Source organism: Telmatherina bonti, assembly GCF_933228915.1.
Source record: "Telmatherina bonti genome assembly, chromosome: 22".
NCBI lineage: Eukaryota > Metazoa > Chordata > Actinopteri > Atheriniformes > Telmatherinidae > Telmatherina > Telmatherina bonti.
The window spans coordinates 34200436-34224003 of NC_136631.1; the positions used below are offsets into that span (position 1 = coordinate 34200436).

The 23568-nt window shown below is 40.2% G+C and overlaps 2 protein-coding genes across 4 annotated transcripts in view; one reads left to right on the forward strand and one right to left on the reverse strand.

Moving 5' to 3' along the window:
• Positions 1-793: 793 nt before the first annotated feature.
• alms1 (ALMS1 centrosome and basal body associated protein) lies at positions 794-16113 on the forward strand (the record flags this gene model as incomplete). The annotated part of the gene is made up of 18 exons (XM_079261687.1): positions 794-871; positions 2602-2782; positions 2994-3114; positions 3201-4950; positions 5096-5255; positions 5858-6946; positions 7100-7215; positions 7818-8904; positions 9066-9188; positions 9995-10150; positions 10281-11128; positions 11838-11943; positions 12163-12375; positions 12447-12706; positions 12961-13126; positions 13313-13370; positions 15596-15695; positions 15899-16113. The coding sequence occupies 18 exons, from the start codon at positions 794-796 to the stop codon at positions 15941-15943; spliced, it is 6657 nt and encodes a 2218-aa protein (XP_079117813.1). The 3' UTR covers positions 15944-16113.
• Positions 16114-16304: 191 nt separating this feature from the next.
• Positions 16305-23568, reverse strand: part of dctn1b (dynactin 1b) — a 35191-nt gene continuing 27927 nt past the window's right edge. For all 3 annotated transcript variants that reach the window (XM_079262710.1, XM_079262709.1, XM_079262708.1), the window contains 8 exons: positions 23435-23563; positions 23209-23351; positions 22961-23127; positions 20625-20752; positions 19044-19227; positions 18843-18916; positions 18651-18740; positions 16305-17901 (listed from right to left, as the gene is read on the reverse strand). In XM_079262710.1, the coding sequence (XP_079118836.1) occupies positions 17764-17901; positions 18651-18740; positions 18843-18916; positions 19044-19227; positions 20625-20752; positions 22961-23127; positions 23209-23351; positions 23435-23563 (1053 nt within the window). In that variant the 3' untranslated portion in view covers positions 16305-17763. The remainder of the gene's footprint in view (positions 17902-18650; positions 18741-18842; positions 18917-19043; positions 19228-20624; positions 20753-22960; positions 23128-23208; positions 23352-23434; positions 23564-23568) is intronic.

Below are 23568 nucleotides of genomic sequence, written 5' to 3' on the forward strand. Positions count from 1 at the left end.
ATATACTGCAATACACATCCTTAATTGAAAGGACTAGATATTTCAGTTCGAAATATTGCACCACTTTTAGTTTGGTTCCTGAATAATGGTTGCTATAATGCTTCACCCCGGCCGGTACAAATCATCATTTGTGTACTTCATAAATGATGATGTGTTCCGGGGTAATATTGATGAGTGACCAGAGGCTAGTTTATGACTAGAAAAAAAAAAAAAAAGATTCATGTTGCATGAAAAATTAAATATTTTTGAATGGGTTTTTAAAAAGACATATTTCTTATATATGAGACGTGTATGTGTAAACTTTGACCAACAAACAGGAAATTACAACTTTAAACAAGCAAACAAATCTGAAATGTTAGCGTTTTACGCAATGTTTACCCACGGAAGTTAAGCATCTTTCACGATTTGCGTTCTGTAGTTCAAATTTCACATACACTGCTGTAAATGGAGAAACACTGCCCCATGTTTTGATCACTCTCTAAATGAGTTCAGACTTTATTATTCCTCACTAAAACAGCTTAAATCTACGTGTGCTCGAAGCACAGCTTCAACTATATCCAATTTCCTTATGTTTTAATTATCTGCTCCATTGTTGTTGTTTTTGCCTTACACTGCTGTTGTGTTTATTTAGCCCCATGTATATAATGTTACCCTACTTATTTTTACTTAGGTTCATTGCTACATTGTACCTCTACAAGGCTTTTTACTCAATTTGTTCAATTTAAAAAAATAAAATAAAGTTCAAATTTCACTGTTTCCGGGAGAACTTCCTTCCACTTCCTAGCAACGCTCCATGGAAACGACATGGGCGGGCGAAGCGCGCTCTCGATGGCGGACTCTCTTCAATAACAACAACATGGAACTTCAAGAGGTAACTTGCATAACTTTAGTTTAGACCCAGTTTGAAAATAAAATATTTATTTTACGCGAAGACTCTGATAAGTCTTTGTTTAATTGTCACCGTTCATCTATGAACGGTGACAATCTAGATGACAAAACGGTGACATCTAGATGAACGCATAGCTTTGCTTTTAGCTAAATGCTAATTGTTGTACTAGCCTATGAGCTAACTAACGATGGGCATCACTTAGCAGTAAAACCGGTCAATATATATGTGTCATGCCTTGAAAGCATGTTTTATTTATTAACAAATTGAAGGCAATTTAACGTTAACATCCCTTTTGGACACAACAGGGTCAACCTAGCTGTTGCCTCCGTTACTTCTTGTCCTGCTTGTCAACAAAGTGTAAAGTCAGTTCAGATGCTGACAAAATTACCTGGAGCCCCATGAAGGCCAAACTACAGGTTTAACTAAAAATAAGTCGTTATAATTTATTTTAGTAACTGAATATACAAAAAGAAAGTTTTTTTTTTTCCAAAAAGTTACAAAATAACGGAATGTAGATGCTACTAATACCTCTTAACTATAATGATCTTTTATGTAATCAGATAATTCACAATTACATAGTAAAATAATGCATAGTTAGTTTGGCATAGTATGGTATCATATTTGTTTACTTAGTACTTTATTTGGATAATATTTTGTCCCAGAAGTAATTGGGATAAGTTTTTTTGTTTATATATATATAACTTTAGAACCACTAATAAATGATAAAGTTATGACTTAATAGCCTGTAATTGTAATTAAATAATTTTAAATGTTTCAAATAAATGAAAAACTAATCAAATAATTATTAACCTATAATAAGAACTTATTAGAGGTTCAATTATTAGAGTTCAGCTATTCATTATGTTTGACATCCAGTCAGAAAAAATGTTGATAGTTATCCAGACATGCATTTGTAAACAGGCAGCTTTATTGTCAGTAAAGTTGTTTGATATTATTTCCACAATTTGGACAACAAACCAAAAGCGCTATATAAAATAATGATTTCTCCCTGAGTGGCTGTGATTTAGCTGTTTCCAGCTTAAAAATATCCCTAATAATTGTGTGGTTTTGCATTGGTGTAGCATTTATTTGCACCAAAAGTATACAGGTTTTTGAGCAACTTGTGCTGCTTTTAAAGTAAAACCTTTGCTTTTTAAACAATATTTCATATATATATATATATATATATATATATATATATATATATATATATATATATATATATAATATTTATTTTATAATATTTTTTCACATGTAAAGAATCTCCAACACAGAAAAAAACTATAAGGTTCCCTTATTTGATATTTGTGAGGAAATTATTATCAGAATAAGTGTTGAAGGTCATACTCATCCCTACTTAGATGCAAACGACCATCTTTTTTGGCATTAAATGCATGAGAAAACTGTAAACTAATGTGTTCACACTTGATGAAGAGAAGTTTTCTGTCAGACGAGGCTCATAAGGTGAAGTGTTTACAGTAGACAGGACTTGCATCCTGTGGTGCTTCTTGTCACTTCTGTTCTTTGACCTACAGTTTGTGAAGGACTGTGAGAAACTTTTCAGTATGACTTGATTTTCAGTTTCTTCCACCTCCAAAGAATCTGTAAACTTTTTCCAAATTTGCAGGCTTGGTAAAAATGAATGCAGTGGAGAATAATTTATAATTTATATCAAAAATAATTTGCTTTTTCTGCTGTTTTTTTGTTTACAGGAAGGGACGGCATCTTCATATGTGCCAGTGGAGGATAATGTGTGTCACTCTGTTGGAGAAACATCAATAAACCCGGTGGGCGTCCAAAGTGATGGCAGTGCCAACCAAGATCAGAGACAGTCCAGGCTGGAAACAGATGGCAGGGATCTGCAGCATTTGGGTGCAGATGATGTGCAGCTGGGTATGTTGGTAGAATAAAGCGGATAGTTATCTTTGTTTAAATGTATTTACCTAAAATGTTTAATGTTAAATTTATAAATTAGTTTTGGGAATTTGTGAGATTAGCCTTAAAAAATACATAGTAACTCTTTCTGCTGCGATGCTTTACATACGTCCTTTCCCAGTTGGGTTGCTGCTTCTGGTTAATGTGAAAGTACTTTGTCTGTCTTTAGAGTTTCAGAACAGTAACTTGTCTCCAGCGCTGTCGCTGTTGCCTGTAACCTCTGGAGTCAAACACAACTTCACTGAATGTTCATTATTCCAGCAAAGTGATACAGAATTTGTTCCTTTAAGGTAATGGAAAACAGTTTTATTTACCATTTGTTCTGCAGATACATTCTTCAGTCTTATGTCATGATCATTCCTTTTACTTTATAAAGGGCATACCCTGATGTTTCCATGGCATCCGAGAAGTTTCAACATCCACCCCAGGATTGCACCCGACACTCCTCCGAGTGTGGCTCGCTGTCTCAGCATCCTTTGGCTCAGGCAACCATCCTCTCTGAAGAAGGAGCTTTCAGCTGCTGTTCTCTGTCTCAGCACAGTTCATCACTCGGCAATCACCCCCCTCTGATCGGTGGTACTCATAACAGACAAGACGTCAGCAGAGAGAACTTGGAGACACAAGCGAACTCTAGAGAGGCTGGTGAAGATGATACTTTTTTTCTGAGTAAGGATGTTCCTGCCCAGGATCTTCTGAAGCTTTTACAGAGAGAGGTTGGAATGCGAAGCAGTAGTAGCAGCGTTGTTTCCTCCGCCTCGGAGACCTCTGTGAAGAACACTGCATCTTATATGAGAGAGTCTAAAAGCACAAAAACTCACAATCTTGCTGCTGAGCAAAGCACAGGTAAAAGAGAAGGTGCTCCACGTGACGCTTGTCTTCACCAGCAGCAGGCGGGGAACATTACTGTGGGTTCCCGCAGCACTTTGCCTGATGACAGCAGTGAAGTTCTACGCAGAAAGCTGCTGTCTGAAGTGGAGACACTCGGAAGCCTTGAAGCTGAATCGAAAAGCAAATCGACGCCAACAGCTCAGTCTTCCACACCAGCTTTTAAAGAACTATCCGAGGGAAAGAAAAGTGTGGTCAGAGCAAATAAGGCTGGCATGACTTGGACAGGAGCGTTTTCAGCAGGCGTTGAGGCTGCACACAGAAAACAAGACCTCTGGTCACCAGGGAACCAAACAGGGATGGAAGGGTCATACCTGGGTTTCCTTCCTCAGTCTCAATCCACTCCAGGAGTGTTTATGGCCCCTCCTAAATCCAATGTCAAAGTTACAGAAGGACAGCTTTCAGCTATAGCATCTGAAAAAGAGAACTCCTATAAATCATATACAGGAGTTGCTCCACAGTCAGCTAACACCCATCTCCCAAACACACCCAGCCAGAGCCACAAAGAGTCTCTGCAGACATCTGCAGAAGTCCAGAGTCTCCCGAGTCTCAACTACATGCAGAAAGTAGATGCCTGGAGGGCAAATCATAGTTCTGGGAAGAGTCGATTATTTGACAGCCTGGCACTGCAGGGATTTTCTGGCACGTGTCCTGAAAAGAAAGCTTTTGATGCTGCTTCTGACACACTGAATCGTGTCCTGACTCAGCCGTCCAGGAGTTCACAACGATCTCCTGTTTCTGGTGATGTTGCACAGAGCTCCTTCTCAGCTCCCTCTGGCTCCTCATCATCAAGAAGGGGTGAAGCAGTGGGCAGCGCACCTGGCGACAAGGATAACAGAGGGCCTACAGCACAGCCCTCTGCCTCACCTTTTGGCAGGTCACAATCACCCTCATCCTTTGACACTGTTGTCATGTCGGCCCACAAACATCAGCAGACCGAGATGCGTCTAGAAGAAGAAGAGAGCAAGAGTCTGGATGATCCTCACCATCATTCAAGGACCACAATTCAACCCTCACCTTTCACAAGCCTTGGTCGCTTTAGTGATGTGTCACCCAATCAAGATTTAACCCTTTCAAGTTCCCAAGATAGTTACAGTGGAGTAAAAGTTGGAGCTTCAGTAGGAGCGTCCTCTGTTGTCAGTCTGGATCTGGATCATTATGCTCCTTACTGGACTCTAAAACCATCAACACCACCTCCTCTTCCAAAGCACCAAGAGCTCAATATCGATGATCGGATTCCGGTAAGTGAAAAAGCTCAAATAAAATTCAATATAAAAGGATTTGGATTTCATTTATTACCAAAAGCTTAATTGTTAATTCAGTTCCAGTTTTACATAATTTAAGCCAGCTCATGATTTCCTGATACGCTTTGTGTTTTACTTGTAGATGTACCTCCGTAACTTGGGTATCGACCAATCTCCTTCAACAATTCTGACTCCATTTGCACCCAAAGGCCCAATTCGAGAGCCTGAATTCTCTCCTACGGATCTCTGTACAATTAAAGGATCTACTGGAACTCCTCCAAAAAGTACTCAACCATCTGAAGGTATGGCTACATAAACTTTTATGTCTTTCTAGCAGATAAAAACGCTGAGGTTGATCTGCGGTGTTCTGTTGGAGATAGGTCTCAAATAGTAAGACCAACCGACATAAAGTAGCCTCAGCGAACACAGAACCTTATCCCCAACTTTTTCTTTTCTCTGTTGATCTCATACAGTGTTTGGTCTGACTTTTCTGGTGGAGAGAATGATTTAATTAACTTAATCAAATACCTTTTCCCTTTTTAATTTATAAGTTCTTTCCTCTCATAACTGATACAAAAAAGCAGAAGAAATACTTAAATATTACAAAAATATGAGCGGAGTTTGAGATACTGGTTGGTGCATCTGAATATCTAAATACATTTCTGTTTCCATGTATGGTTGTGTATGGTGTACTAGAATTTTCTGCATATTCTAGTTAAAACTATGTTTTTATTTATAATTTTAATTAACATTGACCTAATGTGTAAAAAAAAAAAAAAGTAATAATTTGATATTATCATTACAGTTTGACTTTTGTCCATTTTAAAGGTAAATGAATTTAAGAGCTTTTATAAATTATAGCTAAAAAATGTTTTGGGGTTTTTTTTGTTTTTTTTTTTTTAAGGGAGCAGCGCCCATAAAGAAGAGTTCTCCAGATGCAGCGTTATGTCAGTCGACTCCATCGTTTCTGTACCGTTTAGCCTGGACAGTCTTGGTCCTGTTGCATCAATACCAGAGAAGGCCAGAGGGAAATCTTCTCCATCACATGCAGAAGCAGTCCCTAGTGAAGTCATGGCAACCAGCTCCTGGCCTGACGAAAGCATCCATTCCTCCATACTGCAACCCAGACAGCAACAGCAGGACAGCAGGAAGGATATCGACAAGTCTGATGTTTCAGCGAGTCGCAAGGAAAGATCCCCGGAGTCACATTTGCAAAGCAGTCGCAGTGTGGATAAAGGTGGAGAAGATTCTTTTGTTAGCACCAATGCCTTGGCAGACATCCGTACTCTCCTGTCTCATGCAGGAAACATGATATCTACTGGTTCTTCTGCAGCCTCTTCAGCATCACATCTTCATTCTGATCAAGACTTATTTCTGTTAGCGCAAATAAAAACCAGTCAGCTCCAAGACTCCTCACTGCCCACCACTTCCACAGCCGCAGACCCCAGAGCTGGTTTCTTACCTCTGCGGGCCAGGTTGTCATCAGACTCGTTGGTTTCCACAGAAAAACCGAGGCAAAGATCTGTTGGTCAGGAAAGCACAATGTCAACTTGGGAACCTGATCGTCTATCTACACAAGCTCATACAACCTCACCTTCCACTGTAGCGTACAAAATACCACCAGATACCACTGTTGGTAGCACTGTGGTTCTCTCTAAATCTGCCCGGCGGACAGAGCCTGAAGGCTGCAGCGCTGCACCTCCTGATAAAGTCCCAACACAACCTTCCTCAACTATAAATACGCAGCAACTGACCTCTGCTCCTCCAGACAGAGGAGGCACCCCAGAGGAGGAAGAAAAGCCTCCATCCAGCGACGATGCACAGAGTCACTCCTCACCCACCCTGGAGGACAGTGATCAGGGAGTGATGAGTGATGGAAGCAGTGAGAGCTCGCTGGCTGTTCGAGTGGCCAAGTTACTGCAAAATGAATCTCCAGCAACGGTAATGTCCAGTACTCCCAGCATGACGGACCAGGAGGAGAGTAAAGCCAGAGGTACAAGAATACATAAGCAAAACATTTCAATCTGAACAAGATGTGCAGCTTCTGTCCCAGATCTTATAAGTATCTGAGACTAATGAAACACTTGTTGAGGTGTTTCAACAGATTTTTTGTTTCCAACTTCACACATCTATTTTGCTGTTTCAGAATGGATCAAGTTGAAGATATCTGGGCAGCTGTGTGAGCCTCTGGAGTTAGACATAGAAGACAGAAAACGGATTGACGAGATAAAGAAAGAGCTGCTATTAAGAAACCCTGTCAAGGTAACCCCCTCCCAACCCTTCTTTATCTTTACATCTTGCATACTGTAGCAGGTAACCATGAGAATGAAAGTAAAGTAAATGAATGTTAATTTTATCACATACTTTCCATTTGAATGTTGTAATTATTAAAAACAAATGTTTCTATATTTTTCATTTGGATGTCAGCCTCCAGTCTCTGGGCAGAGTAGCTCTCATGTTCAAGGTAACTGGTGTGTTGCAGGCATGGTGTGTTAGACCTTTCAGGGGAAAAGAGCAGAGGTGGCAATTCCTGGTCCAGAAAGTAAAAGTCCTGCCATGTTTTGGATCTACCTGTACATTTTAGAACAGGTGTTTTCACTAACAGGCTCGTTTACCTGGCAAATAAACTCTGCTCATTAAATTCAGCTGGTTTGGTGACTGGTCGGAACAGCTGCCGGACAGGACTTTTACCTTCTGAACCAGGAATTGCCACCTCTGGAAAAAGAGTAAATAAAATGTCTCAGTAATGACTGCAGTGAAAAACATTTTCAAACTAGGCATCCGGCGTAACACAAAACAGGACCTCGCTACATCCTTTTAAGGAGATGGTGTTGGTTTTTTTTTTTCGTTTTGTTTTGTTCCAGAGTCTTGGAAGCACGGACACAGAGAGCACTGCATCATCCAGTTTTAAGAACTTTGACCACAATCCAGTTCGGACTGTGGAGGCGGTTTCTGCCTTCAGTGATGCTAAAAGCCCAAAAGGCATCTGTGCAAACCAGCCTGACTCCAGCGTGCAGACACAGGAAGCCCTTCAACCTGATCTAGAGGCTCAAGTGTGTGAGATCGCTGCTAGAGAGGGAGTAATCCTTCCTACAAAAAGACCTCAGGTCTTCACATCCATCGCTATCACCACTAGCAGGCAGTCTGCCACCCCATCGCCTTCACCTGCCCCTCCCCTCAGTCCAACCCCAGATCCACTTCACCTGACTGAGCTCTCCACAGGAGCTGTCAGACCACCTGCAGCCAACACACAGCCTCTCTCAATATATGAAGAGGATAGAGTTATTTTCACACAAAGACCCGTCGGAGAACTGCCGTCTGTGTATGAACCAGGTAAAAATTTCCAAACAGCAACTTCTCCTTCAGCACTGAGGAATCAGCAGAGGCAAGACACAGTTGGAGGCCACTGTGACGACCCTTCCCCACCCTCCCATGGTTCAGATAAAGAAGATAAGACCATCGGACATGACGGTTCACCCTCTTTCAGACATCATGTTAACTTATCTGTCCAGACCAGCTCTATTCCAGGCGCTGATTCTAGATCAGATCAGTCCGCAGGTCCGTGCCGTGCTGTATCTCTTCCCAGGACAGATCACATCTCACACATCCGCCTCTCTCCATCCCCCCAAGCTGCCAGCCACAACACAACCTCTGCTGTCCACACAAGTCATGCTGATGCTGCCTCAGGGGTGTCATGTAAAGATTTTGCCCCCCTCCAAGACTCTTCCTCACCTCCCAGCAGTCTGGATGAAGGTGTTGGCTCGTCTAGTCCACTAGAATGGTACGACACCAGAGAGCTAGTAGGACAACGAGTGCCTGAAAGGTCCCACTCCTCCACCCTGTTTAAAGCTGCTTTACTTGAGGGAGGGAGGACCGCCAGAGCCACGCAGTCCTTCACACAGCGTCACCGATCTGACAAACCTGCAAGATCCTTTATGGCTCAAACACCTGGTAAGCTTTTATAGAAGTTCTAACAATACTAGGTAACTAAAAAAAAAAACCTCAGAAGCCAACAGTGTGAGAGGTAATGTCAAATTAAAAGAGACTTAATGTCAACATGGTTTCATTCTGAATGCGTGTTTCCCTCAAAGGATTTTTTTTCCCTCCTGCAGCGGTTCCTGTGCTGCTGCCTTATAAACCTCGTGGCAGTGAGGAGCTTTTCTACGTGCCTCAGACAGAAGCTGATGTCTCCTCCGCAGAACTGTCCGACACCACCATGGAGAGCTCTCACACAGGTACACATGATTAATAACAGGTTCGCTGTAGAGTGGAGGGTGAAGGGACACCGTCAGATTCAGGCTAAACTTTTAACTCAAGCATGTGGCAGGAGGCTTTGTTGTTTCTGCTTTTATTTTACTCTCTTTCTTTAGCATTAAGCAATAAATACACTACCAGTTAAAAGTTTGGACACATTTCCAAATTGGATTTAATGGTAAAGTGTGTCCAAACTTTTGACTGGTAGTGTATGTTTCAGCTTACGTTGCTAATTGCATTTTAAAAAGTGCTTTAATTGTAAGTGTGTGTCTGATAGATGTAATCATCTTGGGAATGTGTCTGGAGCGTATCAGTCACCTGGATCTTTACTAGTGAATAAATATTAATCTTTGTATTTAATGTCCTCTAATCTTTTAAAAAAAAACTGCTGTTAATTTAAAAAATTTTTTTTTTTAAAAAAGTAGGAATTTGAGCGATTTCAGGGAACTGGACTCTAAGTTGAATCTCTGATGGACAGATGAGGCTCCACTCTCATTTAATCCTGCGCCTGCATGGGAAGCAGCTGGTTCTTTTGTAACACACACCAGCCAGTGCATGAATTATTCATGTTCAGGGGCAGAGTGAAACAAAGGCAGAGCTCAGGCCACATCACATAGACAGAGGGAGAACAGGGTCTAGCCTCCTTGTCTTCTGTTCATTACTGGCTGAAAATTGTTTGGTTACCTCTCTGCCACTGTTGTTCTTCTCTTACTAAATGAAGAGTGTCTTAATTTAATCTAAAAATCACTCACCATGAGGTAACAAGCCACTTTTCAATTCCACCCAGGCTCAGATGACGCTGTGCCGCCTCAGTTTAGCAGCGAGGTCCTCGGCCACCAGGACTCCGGCTTGGACCGTGGAGTGACGTTCAGACATACAGAGGGCATCTACAGCAAGAGGCTGAAAACAGCTGCTGGTAACATGCATGAACCAGCAGACACAGGTGAGCTCAATACACACACGCTTGTGTTATTAAATGTGTTGCTTAGATGCATTTTGTGTAACTCTACCATAAAAATAACATTATAAAGCAATCAGTAACGTTTGTGGTTTAATGTCTGTTATCTCTGCAGCGGCAGATCAAAGCTCACAAACTGTGAGTCAAACTCTGAAGATGTCCTTCACCGGAGTGCCTTCACTGGTCCAACAGGAGGTCTCTAAGAGAGACCAGGGGACCAGCCCGGTCCAGTTCCTCCATTATAAGCAAACAGAGCAAAGTCCTGAGAAATTTCAGGAAGTCCATGTGGATGTGGTCCAAACTGTGCCTCAGACAGCAGGAGAGCAGGAGGGAAGCAGCCTCGACCAGCTGTGGCAGAAGTTCTGCGATCGGTGGAGTGTAGAGGAATCGCATCCGTCCAGGGAGAGAGACGCGACTCTGCTGGAGCGTCTGGAGCGCCTGTCCCGTCTCATTCACAGCACAAGAACTGCAACCGTGTCGGATGTACAGGAGGAGGATTATCATCCAGAACTGGTGCTGGGAAAGATGCAGAGGAAGGAAGAAAGAAAGGAGGCTAAAAGGAGCGAAAGAGTTGCAGTCACAGAACAGAAGAGGAACCTCAAAGGCGGGGAATGGACCGAACCACCGATCCAGATGAAGCTGCAGGGAACTGTAGAGGATGACAGCAGGGACTCCCTCTCCTCCAGCCTCTCCCATCATTCCTCCCAGAGCCACCACCTCTCACAAGCAAACCAGTCGGAGAATTTGTCAACCACGTGCAGCTCCATATCCACCGTCGACACAGCGAGACTGATCCGAGCCTTCGGTGCCCACAAAGTCCAGCAGCTTAAAAGCAGTTCCAGCCTCAGTAAACTTTACAGCACCATCAACAAGCAGAGAGAAGGGAAGGAATGGTGGAGAGACAGAAACAAACACCCTCTTCTTATGATCACACCATCAGACACTGCTGGCAGCGATGAATCGGTATGTACGCCTTTTTTTACTACTTAGAAAAACTCTTCAGATCAGGAATCAGGGGGCTGTGTTTAAGTTGAGGAATTTTTAACAGGATACTGTTGGGGCTGAAAAATAAAATCTCTGATTTTTTTTTTAAACCAAATCCAAATTTTAATCAATTTTTTTCCCCTTGTTGTAAAGAAAAAAATATTAATACATTACAAATGTCAAAAATTATTCTTTTTCAAAAATGCTTTTATTGCAGTCAGTCTAGGAGTTTATCTGAATTTAAAGTGCAACTAAACAAGATTGTAAAAAGAGATGCAGATGCTGCCGCTGTAGACATTATAAGAAACAACATGTGTGCATTTAGTGCGTTTCCACTGTGAGATAGGTTTTAACTTTTGATCATACATTTAGGAATAGATCTCACTTCACTTGTGTAACTTTATTCTAAAATAAAAAATTAATAAATAAAAATGCCTCCTCTTGGAAGAAAAATAGTGATTCCTTTTAGAGTATTTTGACATTAAATAACCAAAACAATTTCCCACATTGCTAATGAGGTCATAAAAATGAATGTTTCTTTACACTTAACATGTGTTTAGAGCAAATTGACCTCTTAGGTACAAATTAATATTTGCAGAAAAATCCCTGAATGTTAATTAAAGCTATATTTCCAACATACATGTGTTATTACTGTCAGATCTGCAGATTAATCAGCTTTCATCATCAGGTCGTTCCCGATTCTGGATCGACAACCAGCACCTACACCGTGACTTCACAGCACGGCCCCTCCAGGTCCCTGACAGCTAAGAAGGTCAACAAAAGCATCCAGGCAGGCGAGTCTCACTGAGCATGTGTCAGGATGTTTTTTCATCTTATATTTCCTAAATTCTTTCTGATCTTTTCTTATCAACAAACCTGAAAAAAGACATGAAATCTATGCGACAGATGAACTAATTGCGGGTTATTTTCAGCGTTGAGGTTTATTTATGTGGGAATTTGTTTTAAAATGTCTTTACTTGTGAATGAGACGGTTCGTTATTTTCCAACCTCAGGTGACCTTGAAATTGTTCGCAATGGGACTCGAAGACACACCAGAGATGTTGGAACCACGTTCCCTTCACCCAGTGAAACCAGAGCGTCTGGGCAGATCTCCTCTTCATCCAGCACATTAAGAGGAAGAAGAGGAGGGCAGAATAGCCCCAAATCTCAGGGTGTCCAAAAACAGAAGAAGAACAAGAAGAGCCCTTCAAAGCCGTATCCTGAAGGTACTTCAGTGTCATGTCTTAGATTTTTAACGTTTAATACTGAGAAAACTAATACAAGGGTTTTGTTTCAGGTGTTTCCTGGTTTATCTCAGCTGATGACCTGAGGTCAGAGGCGAGGAAGGAGAACCAACCAGAGGACGCGTATGCTTGGAGACCGAGCATGGTTTGGTTCGAACCGTACAGCAGAGTCAGTCCATGGAGAGAGCCGCTCAGGCAGAGACAAGTCCACCAAGACAGAAGCAAACAGTCCAGTTTTAGACATCAAGCTGAAGCTGACCCAGATCCGAGAGGAAAAACTCTTTCCTCTGGTCTGGCGCGTGTCTCTCTGCAGGTTGGACCATTTTCAGCTTGAAAACAAAGTAGATTTTCTGCTCTTGTCATGAAAAATGTTGGAAAATACAAATAAAATGTGAAAAAGACATCACTTTACTGTTTGGCTGCCAGGCATTGGCCAAATCGGCTTTCCGTATACAGAAACCACAAAGAGCAAAAGATGTCTTTGGCAGCCAGTTTCAGTTGTCCTTTAACTTGTATCCCCTTTTATGATTTATAATCCAAATGTTTTCTTATCCTGCGGTCCTGCAGGAAGCTCTGCAGAAGCATCGACCAGAATTTATTTCCCGGTCTAGACAGAGGTTGAGGCTCCTGGCTATGCAGGCAGAGGAGAGGAAGTTACACGCCGTCTTCAGCAGAGAAAGAGGCGTTTTGTTCGACCAGCCAGGGGGACCAACGAGGTTGCCAAAGCCTGCAGGTATCAAACACCTGAGCATGTAATATCACTTGCATCCATTCAGTTCTAACTTTACTGAGCCAGTTAACTACTCTGTCACTGATCTGTCTGCACAGACAGCTTTCCAAAGTTTATTTCATCCAGCTGATGCACACAGACTATGTTGACACTATGCTGGAGTAAATTTAACTTTTTTCCTTTATGCAGGCACTGCTCTGCTGAGGAGAGCCGTTCCCAGGAAGGAGATGATCCAAAGATCCAAACAGTAAGACTTTAATGTCTTCATTCTTTCTACCCAGGTCTGTCGCAATAAGCAATGAGTCAATTCATCGATCAATAAGAAAAAATGTGCGCAATAAGATTGCTGGACACAATAATCTTTATTTATCTTTCTTTTCTCGTGCCATGTTTGTTTAAAGACATTTTAACTAAACACTGCAACACAACAAGCTTCCTTCTGCACTCAAAACACAACAATCAACTGCAGTTTTCCAAGCTGGGAAAAAAGATAAAATAAAAAAATTCAATTAAAATTTTTTTATTTTTTTTTTAAAATCAAAATTCACAGCCAACATGAATCACCTGGATGAACATACATGTTACAAACGGCATTTTCACAACTTTACAATGACATAAAAAATGACATCCTGAAGATCAAAGACATTCAGTTTTACCTTTCCACCTCTGGTCAAGTCCAAACATTTGCCCTCATATGAGCTTTACCATAGATAGTATAACTGCTGCCTGGAACCTGAAGTCCAGGTGTTTAGAGACCATATTTCTGTTTTAGCAGACTGGGGACTGGATCAGCAGAAACTGATACACGTCGAGCTAATTGTTCTTTAGAAATGAAAGTATGTTAATCTTTGAAAGTGTGTACTTGTATTATGAAATTGTTATTTTAATTGAAAATGGTCTCAAAATGACAACAATAATCGCTCAGCGAATATTATCGTCTATCGCAATAATTTCTGCGACAATTAATCCCATGGAAAATTTGGCCTATTTCTATCTAGCTAATATGTTCAAGTTAATATTCATCATTCTAACGGGATTTAATAGCAAACGTAGTGACAAGCTGTTGCTCTGGTATGCTTTGTAAGCAGTATTTGTGTTTACTTTCCTTAGTTGGATATCATGGAGCTTTCAGGGTGGCTCTGTAGACTTTGTGGTGTTTGCAAGCGACAATCCCTTTATCAGGCCCACCTTGCTACAACTGGGTTGGATCCCTTTTTCTTTCAGAGCTTACAGAGCTACCTTAACTTGTTGGTGGCATAAATTCAGGAATGTGTAGGAAACATTCCTGAGATTATGCTCCATAGAGACGTGATAGCATCACACAGGTCCTGCACATCTGTGACAACAGTAATCTAAAGGGATGGACATGATTATTGATAACAGAGGGGTGTTTAAACCATGTGACTTGCGTACTTAAAGGCCACTGATTCAGGACAACAGAGATCCATGCTTTCAGTTTCTACTAAATCTTCTGTTGTCTGGTTTTGGTGAGTCTGTAGCCTCGTTTTCTTAGCTGACAGGAGTGACACCCGGTGGGGTCTTCTGCTGCTGTAGCCCCTCTGCTTTAGGTTGGATGTGTTGTGTGTTCAGAGATGCTTTTCTGCACGTTGTTTATAATCTTTGACATCAACAAGACATTTTGGTTCAGACAATCAGATATTTTCTCTTTTCATTCTCTGTGAAGCCCAGAGGTGGTTGTTTGTGAAAATCCCAGTAGATCAGCAGTTTCTGAAACACTCTAAATTCAACAACTAAATTCACTTCATTCCCTTTCTTTGTCATTTTGATGCTTAGTTTGAATTTCAGTGCGTCATCTTGATCATGTCTACATGACTTAACGCTAGGGCTGTGACGATATGCTTTTGTCCTGAGTCGATTAGATTTTCTGGGTGCCAGTTCAATTTAAATTGCAATTCTCACAATTCCTCGATATTGCTGATTTTTGTACATTAAAACCAAAATAAATATATTAAAAAAAAAATTTTTGCTCATCATTTTACATGATTTCAGTTAGGAAAAAATAACAGACAGACCAGCATTCTGCTACTGTAATGTCAAGGAAGACAAGTAAAAAGATCAACAATAAAAAATTACTAATTTTATAATGGATTATTTTTATTTATTTAAAAAAAAAAAAACTTTCTTTTTTTTTAAACAAAATCTATTTAACCAAAAATGTTTTTAAAAAAAAATCTGTTTGTTTTTTTTTAACCATAAAAGAAATCTTTTTTTTTTTTATTTTAAGCAAAAATCGATTTTAAAATTGTGAAGCAAAAAAAATCCAGATTTTCAATGTTTCGATTCGATTTTCCCACCCCTACTAAACACACTGAGTTGCTGCCGTGTGATTGGCTGATCAGATAATTGTGAGCATGCAACTGAACCTAATAAAGTGATCATTGAGTGTTTCTAACTATGGAACACCTGAAAGAAGTTGTAAATCAATAACGACGTGTGGTTTTGCTGCCTCAGAATATACGAGAACCTACCAGAGGTGCGAAGGAGGAGAGAGGAGGAACGAAGGAAAGCCGAGTATCAGTCTTACAGACTCAACGCTCAACTCTACAACAAGGTGCAGGAAGTTTTTCATGTTTGCATGAGTGGAATCCAGTCAGCTGCGAACATCTGATAAAGTTAAATAAAAATTTGACTTAAGAACAAGCAAAAACTACTTTTTCATAGAAGCTTGTAAATGTTTTAACCAGCAGCAGCTTTCTGTGGCCATTTCTGGCAATCAAATCACTAACGTCCACATTTTTTCTTTTCATCTTCCAGAGAATCACAAGCCGAGTCCTGGGCAGAAGAACAGCCTGGCAGTGATCGAACACACAAGTGCAACTTAGTCCTGTAGACACAATCAGTGATGTGAAGATATGTTTTTATCATTTTAATATGGAAAAACTTGTGCATTTTAACCAGAAATGACCCGTTATTTATTTTACATTGATCAATTCTTTTTATTTATGTTGGAAAGTAAAATCAGACTTAAATCAGTGACTTTTTAGAGGTGTAAACTTGAAAATGACTTTAAAAGTTAAAATAAACATGATTTCTACACTTTTTTTTAAAAAAATGAATGTGGGTGTTTGATTTCAAGACAGTAAGAGCCAACAGAGTAACTGGTTTTAATTAGTTTATTGATCAGTTATTGGTTGTGCAACAGCCATTAACCACACGAGGAAAAGGTAAAACTAGCTGCAGGGTTGCAGCTGGATAACATTGAATTCAGTAGAAATGTCTGCATTTTCCTCCTAAACATGCTCTATGCCCGTTAAATGAATAAATAAACCTTCAAGTTAAGGACAGTCCTGTGTAGACATAAGTAGATAAAATGGTTAGAGTGGTTTCAGTCATGGCAAGCATGGTGAAGAGAAACAAAGTTTCTGTGGCAAAGATGTTACTTTAATGAAATCTGCTTGAAACAACTCAGAACTAAGGCAGGTGACCGATTGCTGCGGGTTTTAGACTCGGACAAAGTAAAAACTGTCATATCTGAACAGAACAGGCATGTAAAAGCAACAACACACACCTCCAGTGTAATAAATAGTGAATAATTTAAACCCTCTGACCTCAAGTGCAGTCAGATTGTGTTTTAAATAAAAGGTATAAAAGTTTTTCCTCCAAGTGTCACAGTTAATCCAGTAAAGTCAACCAGCCCAAAATAATTCAGGAGGAATTAAGAATTAAAGTGTCAAAATTTTCACCTACGAAACAAGATGATGTTCAAATTCTGATAATGAAACCACAGTTCAACGCCCTCAAGTGTATGGAAGTCCCATAATCCTTCTTCCCTTTAGATGATCAAGTTCACGTTACTTAAATTCACCTAAAATTTACTACACATTAATAATACTTTATATCCTGAACAGTTGAAGAGAGAAACATAGAAACACCATCCGGCTTTGGCCTAATATAAACCATACTGGGCCCAGTAGAAGGTTAATAAATACTCTGATAAAGGCTTTAGTGGATCTGGGCAACATGCGGCAGTGCAGGAGTATCACTACTTTTTCAGTCTACATCCACTCCATAATTTACAGTATGCAGGACTTCAGACGGACACATTGTTTAAAATAAAACATATTTTCACATAAATATGAAAACACAACAACTGCATTTTAGTCTGAAGAAACTGACATCCCAGGTTTTATAGTTATTTAGCTTAATTACCTTTCCATTAGCTATTAATCTGTTATTTTCTTTAGTCTCTCTGCAGATAAAACACTTAAAAATGCTATTTAAAATAATAATCTACAACTAGTCCAACATTAAATCTTCCCATTTCTGGTTTTATCTAATCATTTGTCCACATGGAAAGATAATCTAATATACCAAAGGAGCAAATAATGACTCACAAACTTCCTGTAAAAGCTTTCAAAACAATAAAATGCCTGTCAATCATCTAATCGGCCTCAGAGCAGACGAGTGCTACATGTCCAAAACCCAGAGTGACATTAAGATGACTGATGAGTGACGATTATCTAGTGAGCTGCTTTCATTTCAAGGATGAAGATAACTTCCAGGTCGTAACCCTCCATGAAACACTAGAAATAGCTCCTGGTTTGTGGCTTTGGATGATGGCGGCGAAGCTGATGAGGGGGGTGTATCTGCTCCAGGCTGCATTACAGAGCGGGTGAAGTCTAGGTCTGCAGCATGCTGTGAACCCTCTGCAGCTGAGACTGGGACAGGACGAGGCGGTGGACCTGCTCCTGCCCGCGGGGGCATGGCACCATGACCCGACCCACCAGCACGGTCTCACCGTGTCTCTCCTCCTTCGCCTGAACAGAAACATGTAGGGATCAGATGATGATATTTGACGTCAGTATCGGACCTTTTAAATCCCAAAGAGACGAAAGACTTAGACCAGGGGTGCACAAAGTGGGGCCCACGGGCAAAAATTTGGCCCGCCAACACTTTGCTTTTGGCCCTAAAGTCATTGTTTATATTAATGCCCTACAGAGCTTGATGAAAAGACACTTTCAGTGTCATGAACACCAATAAGACCAGACTCAGAGGGACCCTGACCGACCTTGTCAGTGAGCCAGGTGCAACCCAACATGGAGAGACTGGTACTGTCTAAAGATCAACTTCATGTTTTCCACTACGTAACAACAACTTGCCTTGTTCCACATGCACTGTTTCTGGTTGTTGACACCTTGCACTTGGTTAAAGTTTAGTAGCTGTAATTATTGTTTCATAGTTAGAGATTTGCCTAGATAGAAAAAAATACACTGTATTTGCTATTGAACAATAATTAAAATAACTTGTAATTAATTAATTAAACTTGTAATTTAATAACACATCAAATATGGACAGACTGGAAACTACATGTTTAAAAAAAACTTTCTAATTATGATTGTAGTTATTTTTTTACTGAAGTTATTTTGAAAATATTGAAAACTCTACATACTCCACCTTTAAAGCTGCAGCATTTGGGCCCGTGGCTCACTGGATCATTTTCAGTTTGGCCCTTGGAGGCAAAAGGTTTGGGCACACCTGACTTAGACGTTTGGAGCAGTGCTCTTACCTTTACAAATGTGGTTGAGGGGAAAGTTGCAAAGTCAGAAGAGACTCGAGCTCCTGGCTGCTGATTGACGACATGCTCCGCTACCTCGTCCTGATGGAAGCAGGAAAAGGGAGAAAATGATGGAAATGATCAATAACCTCGGCAGCAGAAACGGTACTCTTACAATTTAGACCTTGTTGCTTAAAATGATACCTTTAATCTGTCCAGAGTGTCTCTCAGTGACTGGAGTCGAGCCGTCTGTTCCAGGAGCTGAGCACCAGGTGTCACTGCAGGACGAAAAAAATGTAAAGGCATCGTAGAAAAGGTGAAATAATGGCGTGAATAACTTGGAAATTAAAAGTCTGCAACAGATCAGCAATGTAGGTGAAGCATCAAATCATGACGAGAAATTACCTGGAGACTTTCCAGTGATGTCCACCACCTTGACATTTGCACTCATCTGTAGCAAGTTCTCCAGCAGCTGGTCGGTTTTGCGGTAGAGGGCGCTGGAGAGCACTTCGGGACGACCTTCCTTGGAGGGAAGTTTGGTCGCGTGGAGCGGAGGCAGAGAGGCGAGTTGAACTCGCATCTTTTCCGCCTGACGGAAAAAAAAAACGAGTTGATGTTGAATTACATCATGAACCAGATTGAAATGAACTTTTTTCAGTCATATGCTCCCGATCGATGGCGAATTCAGCATCCATCTTGGATCTTACCTCAACTCTGAGCTCTCTCCGTTCAGAAAAAGTCAGTCTGATGTCAACCCTTTTCTTATCGCTTCTTATTGCTGTCTCTTTATTTTCCTCCCATCATGTCTGCTCACCTTTCATTGCTGAATCAGCCACAGTGCAGCTTTAACACAGCAAGTGTGTTGACTTCCACGCACTAGTGTCGGTGTGCAAATTGATCCAAACATAAAAAAAAATATTGACACCTATGTTGGTATTAGTATCAATCGATACTAAGACAATGTCATTGATATTTTTTTTTCAGTTTCTCTCCTCTATGCAGTGCAGTTGCATTCCTTCAAGCAACCTGGCTGCCTGTTTGTGTCTAAAGTTCCTCTCCACCACAATGTGGAGGAGTAACATGTAGCCCCTTCTGTTCGCTGCGCAAAAACCACTAACCAGAGCAGGGATCCCCATTCTGGTCCTCAAGAACCGGTGTCCTGCAGGTTTTCCAAGTGCAATGTGTATTGTGCAGAGCTTGTCTTGAGTCTTGAGTTAGGTGTGTTCCAGCAGGAACAGCTGGAAAACCTGAAGGAAACCGGTTTTTGAGGACCAGGGTTGGGGATCCCTGATCTAGAGTGTGGACCAGGAAGTCAGAACGAGTGGTTACTTGTGTGAAATATCAAATGCGTCATCCTCCAGCAAGCCTCTGAATCAGGGCTGTTCAAGTCGGTCCCACAAGGGCCGCAGCCCTGCAAGTTTTCAACGTATCCCTGCTTCAACACACCTGACCCAAATGAAATGGATCCAACAGCCAATGAAGTTAGGTGTGTTGTTGCAGGGTTGTGTTGAAAACTTGCAGGGCTGCGGACCCTCGCGGGACCGACTTGAACAGCCGTGCTCTAAATGTAACATTTAAAAACTGGTTGATTCAATATATGGCTGCGACAAAGCACCTATATGTCTATAATCAGCGTCCGTTGCTGAGACAATATGTCATGATTACCCTGACATGTCATGTACCCACAACCCTGAATTGGATTAAGCGGTTTAGAAAATGAATGAATATTAAAAAGTACTGGCATCAGTATTGCTGTATTGAAAAATAAAAGCCCTTTAGCTACATGGTATTGCATTGCATCAGCTGCAACTTCACATCGCATAATAAAAAGTTGTGAAGTGCGGTATTGCGATGTTGCTGGACGCACATAATAAATGTCACTGTGCCATCAGACAAGCCATGAACAGAGTTTAAAGGTATTAAAGTTACATAGCACATCTTTAAAAGGTCATTGTTGAATAATGTTTAAAAGCTGATACTTCCTACCTTGAGTCTGTTGTTCTCGTTCTTCAGGTGTTTGATGCAGAGTCTCTGAGCTTCAATCTGCTGAGTCAGCAGAGGAGAGTCGATGACTTGAACGCCCGAAGCGGAGCCGACGCCAGAGACCATGCCGGCTGTGGAGGAGATGGGGAACATCTCATCAACACAGAACACACACAAAGCTTCGTTTTGATGTCAACATAATCGCTGTACTTCCACATTTAGACTCCAGAATTTTTTTGACATTATTTGTTTTCACATTTCCTTCCACAACATTCATGCTTGAAAGTTAATATTTTACACGTAAAGTAGCGAATATAACTTGTTACAAGAAACTAACCAACAGTCCTCATGCATCTTTAATATTAAACAATATTAAAATGAAAAACGCAAATTAGAAAATAAATAAGTTTGAATCTAATAGAATATCACCTTTATTCAGTAGATAATGATTAAATGTTTCAATAATTCTGTTATATTAGCTGATTAACATCATGAACTATTAGCTAAATCTGCTGCAAAGCATCTCTCAATGGATTCATTCATTTGGAACATATTTCCTAATAAAACACACAAAAAAAAGCTAATCGTAGCTCATTTAACACAATTGCTTCCGTTCATTCTAAAATAATAGTGATAAAAAAAAATCAAAATCTAATTTTAACTTTGAGTTTAAATCAGACACCTTAAAGAAAAATGTTTTGCATATCAAGTTTTAGATGTTCTCATTACAGAAAAGAAAAAGAAAAAAATATTCCAATTTTAAGACAATAAATTAGGATATAAAGTGAACTTTATTCCTGTTTAGAGTCTCAAACTAAATATTTTTTACAATAAGAAGGGTAGTGCAGTCTGACTTATTAAAGTTACACTTCTTCAGATATCAGTATTTTCCTCATTAAATTAAAATGAGACATTTGCAGTTTGGTTCAAGGCTGTTGGTTCATTGATTACTGAATCAATAAATTGATATAAATTGATTTGTCCCACTCCTAATGTCATGTCATATCATATCATACAGGTGTGATCATATTTATTCATACCCTTTCATTAAAGAAGGAAAAAAACAGCTGCCTGTAAAATAAGCTGAAATTGACTAAAGTAATAATAAATTAAAAAAATTATGAAAATCATCACATTATTTTCTAATTCTGATTCAATAGAAATAGTTTTTTAAAAAGCCAACAAATAAGATAGTTTATTACATATTACATCACTCATAAACTACTATTTAGTTGAAGAATCCTTTAATGTTTCCGCTCCAGTCAGGTGTTTTCTGTTCCTCTCAGTCAGACTTCTGCACCTGTTGACAGGTATTTTGTCCCACTGTTCAACAGAAAAGTCTCTCATTTGTCCAGGACCCATTTGTTTGTTTGTTTTTTCTTTCTTTCTTTCTTCAACTCAATTAAATAAAATAAACAGTGTCTTATATTACTAAATGATATTTTTGCAAATTTTTAGTTATTGTTCCTTTTTTTAAGTCTCCAGTTATTTGAGGGACTGTTGTAAATTCAGCTTTTCTTTAATGAAAGCGTATGAAGACATATGAGCCCAACTGTATTTTTAAAATATTTAGCTTCTCTTCACTCTTTTAATGCTATTTAGTTTTCTTCTTTATAAAAGGAAAAAAAATTATAGTCTTAAAATAAATTCACACTGGACGGATTCGTGAAATTCAGCCCATACAGGATGAATAATAATAACCAGGACAATCTCACATTTTTAAATAATACTTTGCAATTTTAGTGTTTTCAGCTAAAGTTTCTTTACAACAGCACACAAATGTGAACTAAACAAAAGGAAGATTGGAACCTCCCCCCACCCAGAGGAGGTGGTTTTGTCTTGGCTGACACCTGAATGTGAAACTTAATAATTAAGACTGAACATTTAAAAAATTTTGAAGCAAAATATCAACAATATTTTTTTTAAAAAGCAGCCTTTTTCATTGTTTCCAGACCTGCAGACACCCTGAATAAAACATGCTTGTGATGTTTAACTGCCTTCAAAGCATGCACAGACAATAATTCCTCTGAAAGCAGAAGCAGCATCACAGCAGACGTGAAGAAAAGCAGGCAGATACCTTTTGGCTCCTCTGAATAAGTGTGCAAATCAGGAGAGATGAAAATAGGGAGAAACAGTTACTGATGTTCAAAAGAGAGAAATTATACTCAGAAGTTGAGTTAAAATGATAATAAATGTTTGACGCCTTTGTTAAATTTTAATTCACAAATATTAATTTACCACCTGATCTAAACCCAGCTGTTAAAACCTACATGCGTGTGCAGTTCCTCTGTGTTGCTTCCTTACTGGCTTTAGTCTGCGCGATCCTTTCCTCCACTCACCTCCTGCTATTCCCGTGACAACTGAAGCAATTCCCGACGAGCCGCTTCCTCTCAGCCCGTCGACGGTCATCTTTGATTGGCTGTTGATTCGCTGTTTCAGCTCTGCCTTCTCCGACTCGAGCTGGTCGATGTCCGCCTGCAGAGCGTCCATCGTCTCCTCAAACTCCCTGCAGACAGGAGGAAGCGGTCACACAGATCTTCAGATCTGCCGTAGTGTACGTAAAATCTACATTTTTAACTTTTCCTACTTCTCTTTCTTCTTGAGCAGAGTCTGGGACTCATCCAGCCGAGTCTGGATCTTCTCGACCCGTTCGTCTGCGTCTTTGGATGAACTGTCCAGCTTCTTTTCCAGCAGACTGAGACGGACGTTGGCCTCGCTCAGCTCCTCTCCCTAAAAAAAATAAATAAATAAATAAATGAAATGAAACATGCTTCTTATGCCTGGATGTATGAGAATAAGTTGTTCTTTCTTACCTTAATCTTCAGAGATTTCTTCAGCTCTTTGATGACTGTCTCTCTGTCCTCCAGCTTCAGTCCGAGTCCTTCAGCATCTGTGATTTCTGCTCGCAGAGCTGCAGCTCGCACTTCCACCGGTGGAGGGTTCTGAT